The sequence below is a fragment of the Megalops cyprinoides genome, chromosome 3 (assembly GCF_013368585.1).
Source record: "Megalops cyprinoides isolate fMegCyp1 chromosome 3, fMegCyp1.pri, whole genome shotgun sequence".
In the NCBI taxonomy this organism is placed as follows: Eukaryota; Metazoa; Chordata; class Actinopteri; order Elopiformes; family Megalopidae; genus Megalops; species Megalops cyprinoides.
Genome location: NC_050585.1, coordinates 39471880 through 39484578, shown reverse-complemented (window position 1 = coordinate 39484578; position 12699 = coordinate 39471880). Strand labels below are relative to the sequence as shown.

General features: G+C 47.0%; 1 protein-coding gene across 1 annotated transcript; it reads right to left on the bottom strand.

The window, feature by feature from the left end:
- Positions 1-5966: 5966 nt before the first annotated feature.
- On the bottom strand, positions 5967-11403 carry LOC118775626 (arylsulfatase I-like). Its single transcript, XM_036525634.1, has 2 exons — positions 11081-11403; positions 5967-7371 (listed from the first exon to the last, which is right to left on the bottom strand). The coding sequence occupies exons 1-2, from the start codon at positions 11401-11403 to the stop codon at positions 5967-5969; spliced, it is 1728 nt and encodes a 575-aa protein (XP_036381527.1).
- Between the last annotated feature and the right edge of the window lie 1296 nt (positions 11404-12699).

Genomic DNA, 12699 nt, shown 5'->3' with positions numbered 1-12699 from the left:
GTTAGTGTTCTGTCCGTCCTTGAGCGACAGCTTTGCTATGGCAGAGGAGTGAGGCTGCTGGGAGGGAGAGGGATGTATAGAAGGAGGTGGAGGGAGAAGAGATGGAGAAGGAAGGAATTAGAAGGCAATGTGGCAGGAAGGGGGGATTTGAGGAGAGAGAGAGGAGGGGATAGAGAGGAAGTGGTGTTGAAGAGAAGGGGTTTTGTATAGAGACGGGGCAATGAAAGGAGAGGGGGAAAGGAATAGAGTGGGTAAAGAGAGAGAGAGAGGAGCATACTGGGGAGAGAGATGATGATGGAAGGAGAGGGAGAGATGAAAGCTAAGGACAGGTGGGTGGGTTTATGAGGAGGAGGTGTGAGGCTGACAACAGGTAACATGCTGGTTGAGGTTACCTCTTTCATGGTGGCTGACAAAAAAAAAACTTATTTTACAGGCTCTGGCTATTGGTTTTCGGGATATTCTAAAGACTTGTCACTCGCGTGACACATGGCGCAGACTGAGGAGAACAGCATGTGTTTCCTGCAAAGTTTGGAGGCAGAGCACAGACCTGAGGTCATTGTTTTTCTAAAGGAGACGACAGTCATGTGATGGTCGCACTGGTCAGAGATGCCACTCGGAGGAGCATTCACCCAAGCCACTGTGACAGACAGAAAAGATGAAAAGGCCATCAATTTCCCATCTTATTGCATTTTTCAGGACCGTCTGTAATAGTCATGTGGCTGGGGAAAAAAAGGTCAGCAGATTAGTTGTACCTCATTTAAAAAATAAAATCATAAAATCCGATGTTAACCTTGTTCTGTCAGCAAAAGGTGAATTGAATCAACGAATTGAACATCTTTCAAGTAATCTCATGACTCATCTTTTCTGTCTTCTATTTGTCTAAGTGCTGACAACTTCCTGTAGCCTGCCTCCTTATGGCCAATCAGAATGCACTCTTCCACCTGATCCCAGCCAATTGCACAGAAGCAGAAAGCAATCATTTACACACATGCTCTGTCACTGTGCACACAGATTATGGTGTTAGATCGCTAAATGTCTTAAGCTTTATTCCATACTTCCATTAATTTTTTCCAAGCGGGTCAGCCATATTGAGCTGATATTTTCTCCATCTGGTCTGCCTTATTCTTTAATCACTCACAGGAATGCATGTCTGTCTGTGTTTGGGATGGAAGAGCTCTCAGAATGCTGAATGGCTAAGTTATGACTCTGCTCTGCATTAGCCTATGGTATTACAGCCATTTAGAGTACCCTCACGCACTTTGATAATGGCTACACATTTCTGCACATCCATAATTTAGAAGGGAAATTCTTTACAAAAACATGCCTACAGAGCAATAAACAAGGGGATAACTCCTTGTTTATGTAATACACCTTCAGATTGCAACCTCCCCAAAACCAAAATGACAGTTACACAAATACAATGTTTAAAAAAAATGTAATAATGAAGACATTCAGATCATGTACAAACACACTTTTCGGATCAGGGGTTCCTCCCACAGCTCTACTATGGTCTATATATAGTGATAACGATAATATATTAATAGTTATAGTAATACCAATAAGCACCAATAAGCTGGACATTATTACACAATCTATACATTTTCTAGGCAGCACTTTTTCTGGAATAAATGTTGAGAACAATATAAGTTTACTCTGTGCAACCCTATTAAGATTAAAGCATAATGAAAAGTTAAAGTGAAGAACACTTTTTTTCAAGCTGTAAAATGTATACAATAAAGTCAAGATGATACATGTCTGCAGCCCATCTCTGGGGCCTCTGTCTTTCTGCTCATCGGTGGCTCCAAACTCTGGGAACTGTCTCCAGATGCATCCCTGGAGCTCATCCCAATATGTGAACAGGAGTCCTAGGAGAATTCACTGACAGGTTTACAGCCAGCAGCCAACATCCTTGGCCCGGGAGCCGGTCTCCAGCCAGCCACCAAAACACCGCACCCGGCTGCATCACTGACATCTAGCCGAGGAAGGGGGGATTGTTTATTCTTCCACTGCCAGTGAGGTGACAGGGCACCTGCCAGGGAGCAAACTGCAGGCCTTTCTCAGCAGCTCCGCCTTCAGCTGCGTCTTCATACAGCAGAACCATCCACAATCAGGGCAGGCTTCACCACATTTTAGCACGGATGCTTTGTGTGTTTGTGCATGTGTGCGTTTGTGTGTGTGTGTGTGTGTGTGTGCGCGCGTGTGTTTGTGTCTTGGGAAAGGTGCTGGGAAATTTTCATGAGAGTTCACCTCCTCTACAGTATGAATAGTTTCTTTTACAGTGCTGCATCTCCTTGGCATCTCATCTCAGTCTGGTTCTGAAATACAGTTTTCTTTGACCAGGCTCATTAGTCCTCATCAGCTTACCACATTCTACAACAGCTGCCGCATGCCTTTTCCTCTGTGGTGCGTTAACAGCATACTAACCACAGACCACATGACCACATATTCAGCTCCTGCGTTCCTTCCACCTTCCGTCCAGAAGTTTCCGGGTAACACGAGGTCACAACGCTGGGTGTGTTCCAATGCTAGCTATGGCTGTTCTGTTTTAGACCATGCCCCTTCAAGGATGTCCATAACGAGCCGCAAATCAGAACGCTTACAGCATCAATAATGGCCAAGATAGTACTTTCAAAGTGCAACACACAAAGCTGAATATCTGGTTATAATCTATCGGTTATCTGTGGTTAAACTGCGTTTTGGTGAGGAAGGGAGAGGGGAAAGTGGAGCAGGAGGAGGAGGAATGAGGAGAACGGACCGGCACAGCGGACACACGGAGGGTCCACGCACAGCTGCGCTGACAGAATGTAGGGCACGCCTCTGCTTCTCCACAGCTCTGGGCGTAAGGAGCCCCTTGGAGAAGAGCTCGCCAGCGGGGCAGATTGGTCCCCTGAGGTCCTGAAGTAAAACAGCAGCGGGGATGGAAGACTTCTGGTGGACAGCTTCCAGCATCGCTCTCCGGGAGCATCCAGATCCAAAAAAAATCAAAAGCAACCAGCCAAGTCAGGCTGGGGGGGGTGGGGGTGTATGGAAAACCAACTAAACAGGCAGCAGTGTCTGTTTTCAGCAGCTCTGTTACATTAAATTACATTATTGTCATTTACTAGATGCTGTTATCCAGAGTGACTTACAATTTTACACAGTTACATTTATACATTTAGATATTTACTGAGGCAATTGTGGGTTAAGTACCTAAGTCCAAGGGTACACCAGCAGCGCCCTAGCAGGGAATCAAAGCTGTAACCCTTTGGTTACAAGCTCACCTCCTCATCACTACACCACTCTGCTGGCCCTCTGTAGCACCTCTTGGTTGTGGACTGCCACCGCAGGTCATATTCCTGAGGGAAGAGACCCCAAGCTCGTCAGGGCAGAACACAGGTCACCCTCAGGCAGCACCATGCCAACAGGGTCTGCTGATGGAGGAACTGCCCTGTTTCCATGAGGAATACAGTAGCTGCACAGTAGCAGCTCACAACCACTAGGGGGTTCCTGCAAAAATCCAAACCCATAAGCTGCATTAAGGACAGGGAAACATCCACACCACTGACAGCATTTGGACCAGATGGTACAGCTGGGAGGTCAGGGCGTCAGGGTGAAAGTGGGTTCAGCTGTTCTCTGGAAGGCAGAGGTTCTCACTCTTTTCCACAGCACTAAACCAATACATTGGTTGTGTGTAAGTGATTTTCAGTTTCCTCACTCGCGTACCAGCATCTCCAATTAAGTAAGCCTTAACACTGCACATGGTATATAAGATACACTTTACACCAAGACAAACAATTAGGCTTAATTAACAATTCCTCACTTAGTGGGAGCAGTGTGCTTGTTCTAGTGACTGCAGTTCCTTGATGAGTGACTGTGATTATGTGGTAAATTGTTCTGACTAAGATTTCTACCAATCAGAGACTGGATTGGGTATATATGGGAAATAACCATTGCAACAGACTCTGTCAGTGAGAAAATACAGCTGGTACACTATCTGACCTCACCATGAATCAGTCTACATCTGAGTGATACTGTATTCGGGCTGGTTGGGAAAATGATCCTGCGACTGCACCGTGAACCTCTCCAGACTCCCAAACGGCGTCCTGACATTTAGTTTGAGAACTGCAGCTCTAGAGACCTCTGCATCGTAAAATTGTTTGAAGGAATACAAACCAACTGGTTATAACCAGTTTTTCCTGAGTTACATCACTAGAACTAGAGGCACTTGGTACGGTGTCTCTAGCTGTTGCAATCAGATCCATCTATGACCTTATATGGCTATCCTGATCATAAACAAGACAGACGGGCACACACACACACAGGGTCCGATCCAAAACATGTTTTTCCTTTATGTGCACTCCTCCCCTCTCCCAATGACACAGAAACTGTTTCTTCCAATCAAGAAACTTCGTCAACAAATAAAAAGTAAAAAAGAGGCCGAACATAACGCCAAGAAACCCTATTTGTTCATGTTACAGCTCAAAAACAGTCTTCAGGCAAATTCTTGAAGAATGAGCTTGTGATACAGGCAACAATTTGATAAACATACCATGGTTCTAAAATTTAGAACATTGTTCTCTGTCAACCATTAGAATCAATGAACAATATGATGAACAGGCAAAATTAATTACAATGGGAAATAAGAGGGAAAGCCCTCTGAGGGATCAACAGTAATAACAATATTGTCTTCAAGATAACTTAGGTGTTAATATATTCACATTGTCAGGTAATGCAAATCACAGCAAAGTCTGTCCTTGGTCCCTTTTATGGCAGTAGGAGGCAGAGCGGTCATGGTGGGGTGGGGGGGTGGGGTTGGAGAGGGGAGCATAAAGGTTTATGTTCCAGGCAAGAAATTACTGCCCCCTGGTCACAGCTCCCTGACCTTGTAGCTCTGGCTGTGGAGTTGCCCCTCTGGAACCCCCCATCCCCCTTCAGCACCCCAAAGAGTGACGCATGCATCACACATCACCAGCTGGCATTAATAACTGAACCTTACCTTTACTTACTCCCACAGATTTTTCTGGTGGGATGTCAGTGTAAATATCTAAAAGCTGTGGAAGACAGGGATACAGAGTGACAGAGAAATCGCTAAAGAGATACAGGCTCACACCTGAAGAGACACAGAGCCATCAATGCAGGCCAGAGAGCTATAGCGCCACCACAAAGCAGAGATATTACCCCAGAGCTAAACAGCAGACAAATTACTGCTGCAGAGCAATAGAGCTGTCACTAGAGTGATGCAGGGTTATAGAGCTATTGCTAACGAGATATAGAGTTATAGGGCTTGTGGTAAAGAAACACAGAGTTATAGAGCAATTGCTAAAGAGACGCAGAGCTGCAAAGTTACAACAAAGCCATTGTACAATATAACAAATGCATTAATACAGAGCCAGAGAGCTAGAATTAACTACAAGGAGATACAATTATTTCTACAAAACCACAGAACTACAGAGGTGCCGCTACATAGGTAAACAGCCACAGAGCTAAGGAGGTAGGCAACCATACTTAGAGAGCTTCAGAGCCATTACTACAGAGCTATACAGTGTTATAGCAGTGTTAGTGAAAAAGAGCTATCCCTGAACATCCTCACTGATGCAGTGCCCAAGAGGACAGACCCAATGGATCAGACTCACATACAGAAACAAAAGTACTTCTTGCATTAATCTAAAGCTTGATATGGCATTCCGAGACGTAGCGTCCGAGACACCACAAATAAATCCAGACACAGAACCATCTGGAGTGGAGATCCGGAATGCAAAAACAAAACACTAGGAAAAAAAAAACTTTCTAAAAGTAAACAGACTTGAGTTGTACTGTGTTTCAGTCCTCCCAAGCACACAGAGGGCTCAGCCAATGTCTTTGTTGCACTCTGGTCATCTTTGGTTCACAATTTATAACACTTCATTCAGATGCAGCACCAGCAGGAGATGAGTGTTTTAAGAGCATGTAAGGCATTCCAGGTGTTTAAGTCTCCACGGCTGCCATCCCTATATCCTGTTGGACATGATCCTGGTGTTGAGCTTCCTGAAGAAGGATCTCAGCTTGCAGAGCCTGCATTTCTTCCTCTGCTTCTTGTTCCTGCTCTTCCTGGGGTACGCCCCATCCCAAACGTCATCCTCTTCCTCGTCGTCGGCCCAGGGCCCCCAGGCGCCCCCGTGGAGCTCGGGGTTGGCACGGGGGTCCTCGCCCGGGTAGCGCACGGGCACAGCGGTACGGTTGTGGTGCGCCAGCCTCGCCAGCAGCTGCCTGACCACGTCCGGCCGCCGGGCCGAGAGCTCGTGCCGCTCGTAGGGGTCGGCGGTGACGTTGAAGAGCCACACTGACCTACGCACATCCGCCCGCCGCTCCAGGTTCCACCAGCGGCCGGGGAAGTTGGCCAGCGTCTGTGGCGGGATCCAGTCGCCGTGCCCCGGGTCGCCCGTCAGCAGCTTCCAGTCCCCAACCCGGATGGCGGCCTGCACCGCCGTGTCCCACAGGCGGAAGCCGTGCCGCAGGGAGCCATGGCGGGCACGGGCGTGCAGCGGGTCGATGTTGTGCAGGATTTCGCGCCGCGGAGACTCCTTCCCCTCACTGATCGCCGGCCACACGTCATGCCCGTCCAGCCCGTCGCTCTGGGAGACGTTACCCCCCGCCAGGTGCACCAGCGTCGGGTACCAGTCCGTGATATGCACTAGCGCCCGGCTCACCCTCCTCCGCCGCCTCAGCAGGGGGGAGTGCACGAACCCCAGACCACGGACACCCCCCTCCCAGTATGTCCCCTTGCGGCCCCTTAGCGGCCAGTTGCTGCCCCCAGAAAAGGGCTGGCCCCCGTTGTCGGTGGAGAAGATGATGACGCTGTTCCGGTAGTAGCCGTACTTGCGCAGGGCATAGGTGACGTTGCGCACCGCCTCGTCCACCACCGACACCGTGGCTGCGTACTTCCTGCGGGCCACGTTGCCCATCCCCCGGTAGGGGTAGATGTAGCCCTTTGGGGGCCGCAGGGGTGTGTGCACTGCCTGGAAGGACAGGAAGATGAAGATGGGCTGGCGGGGGTCATGGGCAGCCAGGATCTTACGCACCCTCTGGGTGTACAGGTGGGTGGAGAACTTGCCCCCCCGGCCCCAGGCCACCGTCTCACCCTCGTGCAGGTCGTAGCCGCACAGCCCTGGCCCGTCGCAGGAGTCGTAGGTGTAGTAGTCCACGCTGCCTGTCAGAGACCCAAAGTAGGTGTCGAAGCCACGCCGTGTGGGCAGGCACTCCTTCTTGTAGAAGCCCAGGTGCCACTTGCCCACCATGTGGGTGGCATAACCCGCCTCCTGCAGCTTCTGTGGCAGCGTCACCTGGTCCAGGGGCAGGCAGTTGGGCTGCCGGGGCCGGATAATGGAGTGCTGGAGGCCTGTGTGGATCTGGTACCTGCACCATGAGCAGAACAAAGGCACACAGGTGGAAATGAGTCACAGGTACCTTTCACACTAACACTAGGAGTGATTTTTTTCACTCTGAGTTATAAATGCATGGAATAGCTTACCAGGATTCCTAATGGGAAGAGAGCCCAGACTTGACACAGTGCTAGATACACAATAGATTACAGGTAAAGTGGCACACCTAAATGGGCTGAATAGACTGCTATTGAACTTCTGATATTCTTCTGTACTACTGCATTTCTGTAGAATTCATCCTAACATACTTATCAATATTTCAGAAATAATAATGAAAACAAATGTAAACTTTTCTAATAATACTGATATCCAGGTATATTTCCCCTTTTCTATTTTATTTCAGGTTAATCTTTTGTTTCTGTTGCTGAAGTAAGAAATGACAGAGAGAGCTGTTCATTGATGCCAATTTTCTTATTTTGCATATTCTAGCACCCACTTGGTTCATGTGGTGAGCTCATCTGGATTTACAAATGGAATAGAAGATCAAAGAGACATGGTCATGAGAATTATCATGTCCATATACATCACATGAGCATGTGCTGCCCACCAATAGTGCTCTGAACCCCAGAAAGTTTGCTCAGGAAGGTGAGGGGTAATCACTGGGATTTCTGTATGGATATGAGCGAATCATAGTCCCTCCTGATCAATCAGGTCATTCAGAATGATCAGATCTGTTCTAACCATTACAATATCATAATAGACAAAATTCTGTAGCACCTCACTTCATAGCTCTGATACCATCGGATGTCATGGTTTCATGTAAAGCCCTGCTGTGGGGGTTGGGGGTGTAATTGCATCATAATATTGAAATGTGACCATATTTTTACTGTATTAATACCATGTAATGTGTTATAAGGATGTTGTAAGGATAAGGATGTTTTTATTGTCATTCCAGAACATGTTGTACATGACAGGGAACGAAATGAGGCACACAGGTCCCGGTTCAGGTAGGAGCAATAATAAAATCAAGAAGAAAGCACACAATAAACTTACACAATTATTTTACCCTGACAGGGAAGTGCAGCCCAGATCCTTACACAGAGATACAGGTCTTTGTGAAGACCTCTTGACAAAGCCCATGACTAACAATTTCATAACGCAAAGATTACTCATGTCAACACTGTTCTGACGAGGATCAGTGCCGTCCACACTTGAAATCCACAGTGATTCACTCACAGTGCTGCATTTCCATTGTTTTCTCAGGCTTGAGGGCGAGTGAAGCGGCATGGGTTGCGTTAAGGAGGTGCTCGAACAGCGACACCCACACGGAGAGGGAGAGTTAGTGCACCAGCATGGCTCCAAACGCGAACACGTCATTCCCTTCAGCCTTGCTCCTGGATCCTGGGTGGTCTCCATTGCATTACATTACACTACTGTCATTTAGCAGATGCTCTTATCCAGAGCGACTTACATAGGTCACAGTTCTTACATGTAATCCGTTTACTTAGCTGGATATTTACTGAGGCAATTCTAGGTTAAGTACCTTGCCCAAGGGAACAGCAGCAGTGCCCTAGCAGGGAATCAAACCATCAACGTTTGTGTTATGAGCTCTGCTCCTCACCACTATGCTACACTGCCACCCATACACTGTCACTGTCTCTGTGACACACCCGCCATGACACACACCCTACCTCTACAGCAGGAGAAAAGGCTCTGGGTCAGGGATCTGGGCTCACCACCAGGATGGTGTAGGTTTGAATCCCATGTAGGGTGTGGTGGTGTGTGGGGGTGGGTAGGGGGAGGGTTCACAGCCACTGTACTCTTCTGCAAGGCGCTCAGCCTGAAGTGTTTCAGTAAATTTCCAGCTGTCTAAGCGGATAATATCTAAAAACTCATAGCTGCGCAGGTCGGCCTGGATAAAAGCCCCCACTAAGCACATTAATTACAGTGGCACAGCCCGGGGGACCAAGCCCTTCATCAGGGGATCCGGGCTTTCTGTAAGAGCAGGTGAGGTGCATCTGTCCCTCTGGCTGTCTGCGGTGCATCCGCCATAAATCCCGCAAAGGATTTCCCTGTCCACTCCCTCCATGATCAGTTACAGACACCGAGAGCCTGCAGCGGATGCTGTCAGAGGATACATATCCACATTCAATCCTGGTACCCCTGCCCATCACATCAACAACTCGCAACACATGAACATCATTTCTTTTTCATTTAAACAGGTTGTGCCGGAAACCTCTGCCAAGCTCAACTCCAGTCTATAAGCGGATATGAGCTCCTCTGATGTGCAGCAAATCCTTGCTTTGAATAATCGCTGTTAGCGCCGCAAAACAGTGCACTCCAGTCGTGGTTTTATCCCAGCTGCTGTAAACAGTCTGGGAAGAGCTTTGATTATGAATGTGACTGAGTGCGTGTCTTCCTGACTGCGCAGTTGGGTCCCACATGTCTGCTGTATGCCACTACGTCTCCGTCACAGTCACTCCGTCTTTTTTTCAGCATGAGCGCACGGACAGGAGGATGAAGCAATCCGATGCAAGTCTCGCCCAGGTCTTACGCTCTTCCTCTGTGGTGAGCATGTCACTTCCTGGAGGTGACAGGAGACAGCAGGACTCCAGATCCTCTCCCGCAGAGCGCGCCGCTCGGGGGAATGAGACAGCGACCTTTCCGCCTCAGACCGACTGACTCACACCCAATGGCGGAATAGCCCTCACGGGCCTGTCTGCTCCACATCCCACAGCTGTTGCCCTGGTTACGCAGCAGCTGTGGCCTTCTTCGCAAGGGCATTCACCATCCCCAAAGCAAACAGTTCTGGGAGGTTCTGTTTGACAAGACACACACTCGCAGAGACCTCTGCCAAGCGACCCAAAAACCAAAACCCCCTCTGTGGTCCAGACACCCCCCCGCCCCCCACTCCCCCATTCCAGATTTCAGCTCAATCTCATTTCCAAAGAGACTGGCATACTTTGCAGCCACACAGAGTAATCAAAGTTATTATTCTGATTAGTTAGTAATCATTGAGCCACTCATGCCAGAAATGTGCTTTTATAAACACGTGGGTGTGGAGACATTAAGGATAAACTGCAAAACGGAAGCACCAAATGGCCAGCTCAAAGTCTTGTAAACACTGGGCTGACTTTAAGCGTGTCAGTTTGGGTGGTCTTTTCAATATTGATTCAATGGTTCAATCTGTTAAGACCTCTTCAGTATTTTTATAGGGGAACTTGTGAAGAGATCTGGTAATGAGGAACACTGTGAACAAATCTGAAGTCCTTTCACTCTCACTCTCACAGTTTTAACCAGGAATCTCATCACAGCAACAGACTGTTCATAGACTGCAGTTACTTAGAGATGGAATTAGACCAGCTAAAGTTGATCCTAACACACAAAACTCAAAATGCAAGATACAGAACCTTCAATACTTTGTTCAAAAAGTGCAACAGAGTGTTTGTCCTCGTATCAACGTCTTTTATAGATAAGTACTTAATTCGTTTTTATTAATATAATGCGTTTTAATGATTATTTTTAGCGAAGTCTCGTCTTTATTAATTTGCACTTCGTCTCTGAAATAAAGTGGTATATGTTCATTTGATTTATTGTTTAATCACTTTATCCGTTGGATAGTGCTGTATAAACACTCAGTCGTTCTTAAGCCTGAAACATTAAACTCAGTGATGGAACTGTCTTGGCTGGCGAGCCCTCCTTTGTCGTCGAGTTTGCGCAACCGGTGGCAGCTGCGCGCTTACCTGCCGGTAATCAGCTGACTGCGTGACGGCGTGCAGATCGGTTGAACGTAGTAATTCTCCAGCTTCACGCCTTCCGCGGCCAACTTATCCAGCGTCGGGGTACGGATATCGGAGCTGTGGTAGCCGATGTCGTTGAAACCTTGGTCGTCTGTCAGAAAGAAGATGATGTGCGGAGGTTGCCTGGGCTTGAACGCAGGACCCCCTCCTTTGAAGTCCGAAGAAAGGTCCTTCTCCACCTGGTTTGGCTTGCCCCAGTCCCAGGACAGGTAGCCAAGACTGAGTAAGCTAACAACCGAAAATCCCGTGAGCGCATGAGCTGCCATGGTTATTCAAAGTACACCGCGACTGTTCGATGCTAAAGAGAATGCATTCCAAATGCGTGCGTTAGTCTTCGTGTTTGAGTCAGATCCAGGTCCAGTCCTTGCGCCGAATATAGCCTTGCAACAGAAGATTAAGTAAATGGTTTGGAAAATCTGCGCCCGTGAAGTGTCGTGTTTCCCTCGAGCTCAAGTTAACTCTTGAAAGAGATGGGGAAGTCCTGTTGTCAGGTTATTAGAAGGGGGGCTGTATTTGAGTCGACTGTACTCAAAAAAAAGTTTAAAAGTTAAAAAGTTACTCAAAAATTCTCAACTGTTTATAATCAACTGTTAACAACGTCAAGAATCATTAGCTGTCACTGACTCACTCCGCTATCTCAAGTGGTCTAACGTTTTCCTGCATACTTTCAAACTACAGCAAATCTTTTTTTTTCTTTCTGGGTCGGTTGTATCATTAACCCCGCCCGAACGACAGCGTCTCAGCCAGCTGAAATCGGATGCCAAAGAAAACACGCTCAGGACCTTAGACTAATTCACGACGTCGAGGAAAACCTTTTTGGACTGTTCCTGGGGTCTCCGCAGCTTTCACGGCGCTTGCACTGCTAAAGCGCTAGTAATTCTGGCATTTTTTTCTTTTTAAACATTATTTCCACATTAATGCATTATTATATTTCTGCTTATAAAGTATGTTCTATGTCAGGTGTGCATGACGTTTACTTTTGCTCCTTTTTTGATATAACAGGTACTGTATGTTTAGTAATAAGTGTTTAAGTACTGCACATTTCAGAAGGAGAACCTGCTGGACTACATTTTTTGACTCGTGCTTTAACGCATTATTTTAATCAGCGAAATTAGGATTTATAGTTAAAATCATTCTCTGATTTTTTTTCTCCATGCTCAGATGACCTATATGCTATTGGGAAATGCAACAAGAAACAATATTTATCGTTTTGCACATAAACACAAGGTGTACATTGGCCAGTATTGCTTCCGTGTATGCGCTCTCGCTCTCATGTGCTCTCTTTTTATCGTTAATTTCTAATTCAGTAAAGTAATTAAAAACAGTAAGTGGCTGGTCAGGTTGTTTTACAACACGTAGATTATGAGGGAAATTAATTCAATGCATAATCCATGACAAGAACAAAAGTTATTATACATATAATTTAAATTTTATTTCCAAGGGTTTTTGAGATAGGGTACTTAAGCCAGTAACAATAGTAATAATAACCCCAACATTACAGTTCCAGTAAGTTTCCCTCTTTACTAACTGAACGCAAGTGCCAGAGAAAAGTTTCCTGAGGT

Coding starts and splice junctions, on each gene's coding strand:
- LOC118775626 (XM_036525634.1), bottom strand. CDS start 11,403: ATGGCAGCTCATGCGCTCACGGGATTTTCGGTTGTTAGCTTACTCAGT. Junction 7,372..11,080: donor AGTCAGCTGATTACCGGCAG/GTAAGCGCGCAG, acceptor CTCATGGTGCAG/GTACCAGATCCACACAGGCC.